This window comes from Folsomia candida, unplaced genomic scaffold, assembly GCF_002217175.1.
Source record: "Folsomia candida strain VU population unplaced genomic scaffold, ASM221717v1 Fcan01_Sc013, whole genome shotgun sequence".
In the NCBI taxonomy this organism is placed as follows: domain Eukaryota; kingdom Metazoa; phylum Arthropoda; class Collembola; order Entomobryomorpha; family Isotomidae; genus Folsomia; species Folsomia candida.
The window spans coordinates 3,258,468-3,267,311 of record NW_019091205.1 but is presented as its reverse complement, the minus strand read 5'-3'; the positions used below and the strand labels follow the sequence as shown (position 1 = coordinate 3,267,311).

General features: G+C 36.3%; 2 protein-coding genes across 2 annotated transcripts; both read right to left on the bottom strand.

The window, feature by feature from the left end:
- Window positions 1-282: 282 nt before the first annotated feature.
- LOC118437463 lies at window positions 283-2,876 on the bottom strand. Its single transcript, XM_035856481.1, has 4 exons — window positions 2,728-2,876; window positions 2,346-2,451; window positions 876-973; window positions 283-789 (listed from the first exon to the last, which is right to left on the bottom strand). Exons 1-4 carry the CDS (start codon window positions 2,800-2,802, stop codon window positions 565-567), a joined length of 504 nt encoding a protein of 167 aa, XP_035712374.1. The 5' UTR covers window positions 2,803-2,876; the 3' UTR covers window positions 283-564.
- Window positions 2,877-4,458: 1,582 nt separating this feature from the next.
- LOC118437501 lies at window positions 4,459-8,507 on the bottom strand. The gene is made up of 4 exons (XM_035856533.1): window positions 5,272-8,507; window positions 4,858-5,184; window positions 4,520-4,775; window positions 4,459-4,474 (listed from the first exon to the last, which is right to left on the bottom strand). Exons 1-4 carry the CDS (start codon window positions 5,477-5,479, stop codon window positions 4,459-4,461), a joined length of 807 nt encoding a protein of 268 aa, XP_035712426.1. The 5' UTR covers window positions 5,480-8,507.
- Between the last annotated feature and the right edge of the window lie 337 nt (window positions 8,508-8,844).

Below are 8,844 nucleotides of genomic sequence, written 5' to 3'. Positions count from 1 at the left end.
TTTAGTTTGTGGTATATTTCCGTTTTTAAGTGCTACAGTTGGTACATATGTACAGTATCGGCGGAAAATCTTTCCACCCTCATATTTACATACTAAATTAAATAATATTTACATAATATTCATTGTTCCTACGCAGCGTAAAATAATTTACGAAGAAAAAAAAACTTTGGGGTAAACTTTGCAAAAATCGTGACCTTCAAATGGGGAGAAATTTTTAAAATTTGATATTTTTATGCTATTTCTGAGTTTTCAAAAATTTTAAAAACGATAATTTTTTGGCAATTGCATAAAGGTTTTTTTAAAAATGAATTTGTATAATTTCATGGAAGTATCTAATTCTGAGCAAAAATTGTGTTCAATTTTTGAAACAGGCTCAAATTTTCTATTGTAGCGAGCCATTTTATTTAAACCACCCTGTATTCATTTATCTATTCCTCTTAATAATTTGTAAACTTTTCCTTAATATATAATACTGAGGAAGATGTACCCTTATCTAGGGGTACTGACACCTGTTAAAACCGTTAAACCTTTAATATAATTTTTACAGGAAACAAATCGTCTGAATTAGTAAGAAATTTTCATTTTCAACTGATCCACGAATCGTTTCACAACAAAGACAAAATATCCTTGAAGCAAGAAATAAAGCGGTGAAATTGCCAGACTAAAAATCCCAGCCGCAAGATAGCCATCACCTAATAAGTCCAAGAAGAGGAATATCACTCTTGCAGATAGAAGAACCAGGGCAACATAACTCCAGATGATCCAGGGCATAATTAAACGGTGATTACGCTGTTAAATACACAAATTAAAGCGATAATTAATTTACACGGTTGGATAAGATTAATTAACTCAGTCATTATGCATTAAAAACGTACTGTGCGCCAGCCATGTACCATAAGCGAAGAAACGATAAGATGTAACAAAGCGAAAAACAATTGGGCCAAAACTATGATAGTGTCGGCGGTGTTATATTCTGCAAATAAAGAGGGGCCGTTCGTTAATTATGTAATGCAAAAATCCCGATTTTCTAGACCCCTCCCCCTCCCTCCTTTAACATGTGGCACATATGTTGCCACGATATTATTGGAACCTTAGACACCCCCTCTCGCGTTACACAATTTATTAACGGTCCATAAGGGTATTCATTATTCCTTCGCATCCTTGGCATTGTTCGTATCGTAAAATAAGTTACGAAGGTTACGAAATTTTGTAAGCGTCGTGGGATTTTGTCATAAAAAATCGTATTACTAAAGTTGCGGCTTTTACGGAACTTGACCCCTTGTTTCATGTTCGTAAACTATTTTACGACGATAGTAAGGATATGAAGGAATATGAATACCTCCATTATTAGCTCACCCTGCGTAGCACAGGAGCTATTGAATTCCTCTTGTCCGTCCGTCCGTCCGTCCGTCTGTTAACGACCTTTTTGCATCAATTGATGCTAATTAAACAGCCCCTTGACCATTATTGGATACGTTAGGCGCACCATTAGTACTAAACAAACCGAATCAAATTTTTTAACAAGTTAATAGGACCATTGATATCTAACAATCGGGAACACAAAATGATGCGAAATAATTGGAGGCAGCGACGCAAAACGCACCAATAATGCAATGCGTAGCACGGGAGCTATTGAATTCCTCTTGTCCGTCCGTCCGTCCGTCTGTCTGTGTGTTCACGAGTTTTTTGCATCAATTGATGCTAATTAATAATCCCCTTGACCATTATAGAATGAAGTAGACGCACGATTGGTATCGAACAATCCGTGGCGCAATTTGTGCGAATTAATTGTACAAATGGATCAGGAAAGCACTACAATTTTGGAATAGGTTGCACCGTTCGTATTGAACAGTTGGCTATCCAAGCTGATGCGAAACAATTGGGTGAGCATCAATTGATGCTAACTAGAATGGACCAGGTCCATTTTTTAATAAATTAATAGCACCGTTGGTATCTGACAATCGGTAACACAAAATGATGGGAAACAATTGGGTTAATTGATGCAAAACGCACCAATGGTACAGAATAGCCGGGAGAAGGGAGTATATAATTTTGACACAAATTCTTACAGTCCCTTGCGATTAATCTCCAACAGTGGTGCAAAATACTTCGCCGTCTTCCTCGTTTTTCTGCACCATTGATGCATAATTGCATACAAATTATTGATCTATTTTGTTGAACTACATACTATAATTTTGCATCAAAGGTCCAAAGGTGCAAGGTAATTATGTATTACAGGGTGAGCTACTTCTAACGTTACTACGGTTTATTATGTAACATAAATTTTACCAAGTATACTTAATTTTTATGTTGGTTAATTAAGAATTGGGTTAATTAAACCGAACCTCTCAGACCATATGGATAATTTGTTAGGTCAGGTTGGCACAGGGATATGTAAATCCTTAAAGCAACTGGAACTACAGAGCCGATAACGACGAAAATTCCTCCAATCTGTAATTTTTTTAGAGTACAAATAGTTAATATTTAATTATTGGTCATATAAGAAAAAGTGTGGCCATGGCTGAGCCAAATTTTTCTACAAGGTTACCTGGCACCTATTTTAATTTTAAGAACTGAGTATCTGAGCAACTTTTAATTATAGTACCGAAATAAATTTTTGTGAGGGATAATTAATCCCGCCAGGTAACCTTTCATAATTTCTAGAGTCACATTTTTTTATTTGAACAATAGTTATTAATGGACGCGTGGTAATAAATAAGTACGGACAACGTTACAAATTCCAATGATCAGGGTTCCCTTGGCCACAGTGCAGCACCCACAGCAGCAAGTTTCGGGGGTCATTTTGATAATTCGGGTGCCGTGGCAATTGTTCTTATCTGCTATATTTTATTGTGTGAATGGTACGAGTTAGAATTTTCTTCTTGTGAGCAGCAAAGACAAGGTGAGACAAAGCCAGATTGGGATAATTCCTAAAAGACTCATTTCTCAGGTACACTCTTAGAAATCCAGCATTGAAATATTACCAAGCGGTATTTATATGTATGCCTCTAACAGAGTATGGCATTGGTAAATAATACCGTGTAGTGATAACCCGAAAGAGAAGCTTTGCCGTATCGGTAGTAAAATTTTATGGACCGGTATAATTTTAATCTCAAGTGGTAGCATAATACCGAGAAATCAATAGCTATTATGCTACTTTACAAGATTTCTAAGAGTGTAATGTTTTATTCTAACTTGATGAAGATGATGATTAAGCGGAAACTCGGGTCTAATTTGGGATGTGATTTGCGAGTAGGATTTTTATGAAACTCTACTCGGTACATGACGCAAATAAACGTTGCATAAATATTTTTTTCTACTCTTGAATAATTAATTAAATGCAAGTATTGAGTGTTTCACAAACTTCAAGCACCTACTATTAAGAGATGTATTTATGTACACTGTTGAAAATGTGATGAAGTCACATATGCATATGTACCGTGCTGGTATTGACTGTTAATAACTTTCTACCGGATTAGTAATAGTTTGCTTCTAAGTGTTGAGTTCTTATTTCGACAACAATCGGTAACCGAATTCCCCTTTACTACACGGTATTAAAGTGCAGGTGAATGCAGATACGTACGAACTCCTTTCAGTAATGATTCAATACCATTTTGCTTACAGCATGTATGTATTTATGCAAATGTGATTGCATTCAATATACATTAAGATAACCCAGTAGGCAAAAATACAGCGATTCTGTGCGACTTCGCAGCGAAACTTGAACAACGACTCGTTGCGACTCTCTATCGAATCGAAGTCGAAACAACAGCTACATGACCGCCGACTCTTTGGGAAGGAGCAGCGAATTCTCAGCGAATTTCGCAACGACTTCTCGCTACTTCGTAGCGAATTCGAGATGGAGTTTCGTTATGAATTCGAGGTGAATTCGATGCTACCTCAATATATAATTGTCGTTGCACATTATAATTATACGAAAACTTGATTTATTGCAAATTAACAAATATAAATATCAGAAAGATATAATTGTTATTTTTATTGAGTTTCTTCTGTCCCAACGATTGAAATATTTCCGGGGTTCGATGTCGGCTTGGAGGGAGGTTTCCTATAAAAGAATAATGGAGTTAGTAAATCACACTTCTGCTAAATAAAACTCGTTCACCACTTACACTTTCTTTCCGAATCGATCAGCTCCCCGCTTCAAAATTTTCTGGAAGGCTTCATCGACAGACTTCCTGGTAACTGGAACGGCGTTATCATTTTGTGAAAGGCCTTCTGAAAATTCACCATCGCAAAATTATATTTTCTTATCTCGTGCACAATTCCATAGTTCTAAAATGGAACTTACCAAATACAACCTGATTGAGTTCGGGATATTGATTTAAAAATGGAGTCTTCCCACTGCGTCCATGATAACTATGTTGTGATAGCATTTCATCCGAACACAAATATTTTGCCATAAGCTCCAAGCAATCTTCCAAAGTGTTTCCTCCACATTCAGAAAGTATTTTTTCTACAAGTAATGCAAAAACATTAAATATTTTTAATTTTTGGAGACGTAATAATGAAAAAAAGATGGTTGAGTATTACCAATGCTATCTTGGGAGCAGGATCCTTCAAGATTTCCTCCAAAGCTTTCAAGCTTTCCTTACTTTTTAGGGGGAAAAATTGCCTTGGAAAAGAATATGATGGATTCACTGGGGGGTTGCGGTCTCGGTTGCTCAACAAATTCTGGATATTAGTCAGCCTTCGTCCGTGCTCATTTTGAGTTACTTTTATTTGATGAACTTGTACCAAAATTTCCTTCATGATTTCTAAAATATTATGTAAACATAACAATAATTGAATAACGTATAGCAGCCACAAACATACAAAATGTGCAATATTAAATAATACCATTATTGATGAAATTAGGCGAATTGGAATTATTTGTCTCTGTGTTTGCGATGTTTTGTGCGTATTCCTGTCCCTCTGGCGATACCAATATTAAGCTGCCACCAAATTCAGGTGGAAGAACGAAAGTCGTCTCCCCATTTTCATTTCCTGATTCCAAAGAAGAAACTATTTCAGTACGATGAGTCGTTACTTGTGGGGGTACGGGTAGGGTTGAAGAAAAGGTAGTCGACGACATTTTACTTCTAGTTCCGGTCTGTATTTCAGAATCGCTTAACTTGTTGCCGGTTATTGCCTTTGGAAGTTGTTCAGCAGCTGCATTGTAGGATGCTGAAACGTATTTAATGTTTATAAATGATATAATTATGAGAATTCGACTAATATAAATTAAGAAAGATGCATTTTCGGCCCACTTACCAAAGTATTTTAGTATCGTGATTTCATATGTGGCCCAATGGGGTAATGGCACACCGCCTTTCTTTTTTATTTTCTTAACCCCTTTCTCTCCTGATGGTGGAAATTGGCAATGCGTTGCCTGGTCGTTAATCCAATTTATTGGAACAATTTCTACTGTGTTGTCAGATGGGAAGTGGACAATGGCATGGGTTGAATTTGATTGATCCATTTTCAGTCCTCCGAATGAATTAGTGGGAACAGCACAAATTTCTCACTTTTACTGAGGGGAACACAAACACATTTATGAGACACCTCGGACATAGGGATTAAAAGTTCGGTAGTGTCAACCTTCTTTAAGTTCACTCTGAAAACTAAAACGTATTTAGAGTCGCAAGGATATTGAAAATAATTTTTTGGAGCGGAAACGATATTTCCGGCGAGAAAAACTTTATCCACTTCAGTCACAATTTTGCTAATAAGTAAGATTTGTTCACTTTTAAGAAGTACAATATTATTTGGGAACTTTACAGAAATTTTGGTATTTTTAAATGTAATTTCTTTCGACTGTTGGGATGTGTTAGAAGTAATGTTTTTTGAATTATCAAAGAGCTCGAGGGTACAACTTTGTTCAGTCAGCCTCCTATGAATTTGTTGGAGAGGAAATTTTGCACTTTTAATTAATCTTTTAATTTTCCCCAGGTAATTCTCAAAACGAAAAGCGCTAAATTCATCTAATGATCCGTGATGTTTGACATCTGCCGCCAAATGAATTAATCCGTGGACATTGTAAGACACGTTTTCTCGTCCGTACAGCTCCTTAAAGTTTTCCACAAAAAAGGTCAAGAGGTTGCCAGCATAATCAATATTTGATTCTGTTTGGTGTGGTTTTAAAAGAATTCTAATTGCTACAGACAATACTAGAAAATTGTGGTAGAATTTTGCTGGTAAAATGTCCCTCAAAACTACAGGGCCTGTGTACAGAAGAAACGTTCTCAATTCCGACGCTTTATACCTATCGCGTTCCTTCAATGTTCTTGGCTTACGAGCAAACTCCTTTGTTAATTTAATACTTTCCAATCTGCTCGAGATTTGTTCAGTTTCTGCATGTCGTAACCTGTATGGTGCCCTTGGGCCGTCTGTCCACAATTTTAATAATTTTTTAGTGACGCCTAAGCATACAAGATGCATGTACTCAAAAACGAAATCATTGACCATGTCAATAGGCAGTTCAAGTAAAGGTGAAGGTGCATGATGATGACGGCTTTGGGATTGTTGGCGAAAAGATTCATTTGTTCTCAGAACTACATTTGTTTTGGTAAACACTACGCGATGATTTATGTAACTTCCCTTAGTCTCACATTTGCCACACCCATAATACCCCGTGTGATTTTTAATTGCAGTCACAAAAGAACGGGCAGGTGCATCACAAACAAAATTCTTGATTTTGATCTTGTATTTCTTCCCGTTGTGATTTAAACCTTCTACACATAGTTGGTTAAGTTCAAGTATAAAATCATGAAGATATTCTTCTAAATTGGATGGTTTTTCGTCACCACAAAAAATGGCAGCAGCAAAAACGTAATTTGTATTAAAGGGTGATACTAATATTGGCCAAAATTGCTTACTACAACTTTTAAATAATGGAATTCCGTCTATATTAATTTGCAAATTAACTTCAGCTACGAGAGGATTGCAATCCAAAAATTTAATTAATCCTGCACTTACACCGAAATATGAAAATTCACCTTTCCCCACAGGAATAGTATTTGTAACTTTGGGTGTCTCTAGCAATGTCCTTGCATCCTTAGGAAAATTTTTAAAACACTCATGAGATTTTAAAATTTCTAATAATTCCGAAGTAGCGTTTCTAGTAATGTTATTACTTACAACCCACTTCCTGATTTCTAATAAATAATTTTTGTCCTCGATTGGAATGCAGGGTGTAAAGTCACTTAAATTGTTATCTGGAGAGCTGACGTTTTCAAAAATTTGAATGGACTGATTCGGTGAACCGGCGCCCAATAATTCCAAATCACTCGTCACTTCACTATCTTGTCCTAATTCTGAATTAATATGTACTTGCACGTTACATGGATTATTAATTTCTTCACTTCCAGTTTGCAGGCTTTTAAAGAAATTATTAATTTTGTTAGAAATTATTCGTCGTTGAGATCTTTTACTCAGCAGATGCTCAGGGCGATGATCACGTGTGCTCATAATGAAGGTTGAAACCAGACTACCACATATAATTATGCTGTGGCAGGAGGCGGAGAGAAGTCGGTGCGAATTCGCTCAGAAGTCGCAGCTGAAATACTTGGTTCGATTTTTGCTCGGAATTCTCTGAGAATTCGCTACGAATTCGACGAGCTTATTCTCTACTCGAAGGAGCAACGAGTTTACTTCTACGACTTCGTAGCGAAATTTCGTATGTATTTCGGTGTTGCATCTTTCGCTACGAAGTCGTACAGAATTCTACGTGGAGTCGGCGTCGAAGTCGAAGCGACTTTTCTCTGCAGCGAAGTCGCCCTAAATTCGCTGGTATCGCTGCGATTTCGACCCTCGAATTGCCTACTGGGAAGCATTCGATTAGGACATGGCAAGCAAGTTTTTCGCATGACCAACATTTTGTATTCAATATTCAAGCAAATTATGAATACCAAAGTTTATAAATCGTAAACTTGTATCTGTACAAAATTTTCACCACTGCTGCATTCTGAATTTTTATGCGCTGACAATTTTAGCGAGTAACTGCACATATGTATGTATTTACAAGTAAATAACCATTTCTAACAAAAAAATATGCATCAATCACACTGTTACCATGGATACCACGAAGCTGACGCAGCATCTGGCCAGTAAAAAAAGTAAATAAATATTTCACACGCTTCTTCTTAAGTTATTTAATTTAAATCATAGAAAAATAATAACTGCATACCAAACACACAAAACCTAAATATTCTGTCTGAAGAGTTTTGTAAGGTAAGTATGTACATATTTATTTGCATTATTGCCATTGCACAAATTGCAAATATCTACAAGTACACTGTCAAAAATACGGTATATTGAGTCACATTTACTCACCATCATCTTCATTAATTTGGTAATAATTTCCTACCGGAATGGTAGTAGTTTGTTGCTGAGTGGTATGCAAATTTTTCACAACCATAGCATTACTACATATTTAACTGGCACATAATGTCACCATGTGGGTAGAATTGTTACTCCTGCCCGGTAATAATTTTTAACACAGTTTTCTAAAATTATATGAAATTATGAATAGAACAACTTCATGGAATGGAATCTCCTACCATGAGCAGAAATGTGCAACAGATCGCCATGAATAATCCAATTGTAAGCTCAAAATAATTTCATAATTACTAAAAAAAATCTTTAATTTTCTGAATCTTAACATTTTTATCCCAAAATTTCCAGATTTAGCAGAAATATTCAAGCAGCACCGCGCCCCTTTGCGATCTTGCCGACTCGTGTGTCAATTTTGGAATGAAATCATCCTCTCGCTCCCAATTCCTAAAATCGGGTTACGATTGAACCACTATCACTGGGTTACCGAACAAGACACCGACGCCGTGCCAT

What these genes read in the sequence shown, in the direction of transcription:
- LOC118437463 (XM_035856481.1), bottom strand. Translation starts at nt 2,802, where the DNA reads ATGACCCCCGAAACTTGCTGCTGTGGGTGCTGCACTGTGGCCAAGGGA. An exon ending in TCATTGGAATTTGTAACGTT is followed by an intron (nt 2,452 to 2,727) that starts GTCCGTACTTAT and finishes AAAAAATTACAG; the next exon opens with ATTGGAGGAATTTTCGTCGT. An exon ending in TGGTACATGGCTGGCGCACA is followed by an intron (nt 790 to 875) that starts GTACGTTTTTAA and finishes TGTATTTAACAG; the next exon opens with CGTAATCACCGTTTAATTAT.
- LOC118437501 (XM_035856533.1), bottom strand. Translation starts at nt 5,479, where the DNA reads ATGGATCAATCAAATTCAACCCATGCCATTGTCCACTTCCCATCTGAC. An exon ending in CACGATACTAAAATACTTTG is followed by an intron (nt 5,185 to 5,271) that starts GTAAGTGGGCCG and finishes AATACGTTTCAG; the next exon opens with CATCCTACAATGCAGCTGCT. An exon ending in GCCTAATTTCATCAATAATG is followed by an intron (nt 4,776 to 4,857) that starts GTATTATTTAAT and finishes ATAATATTTTAG; the next exon opens with AAATCATGAAGGAAATTTTG.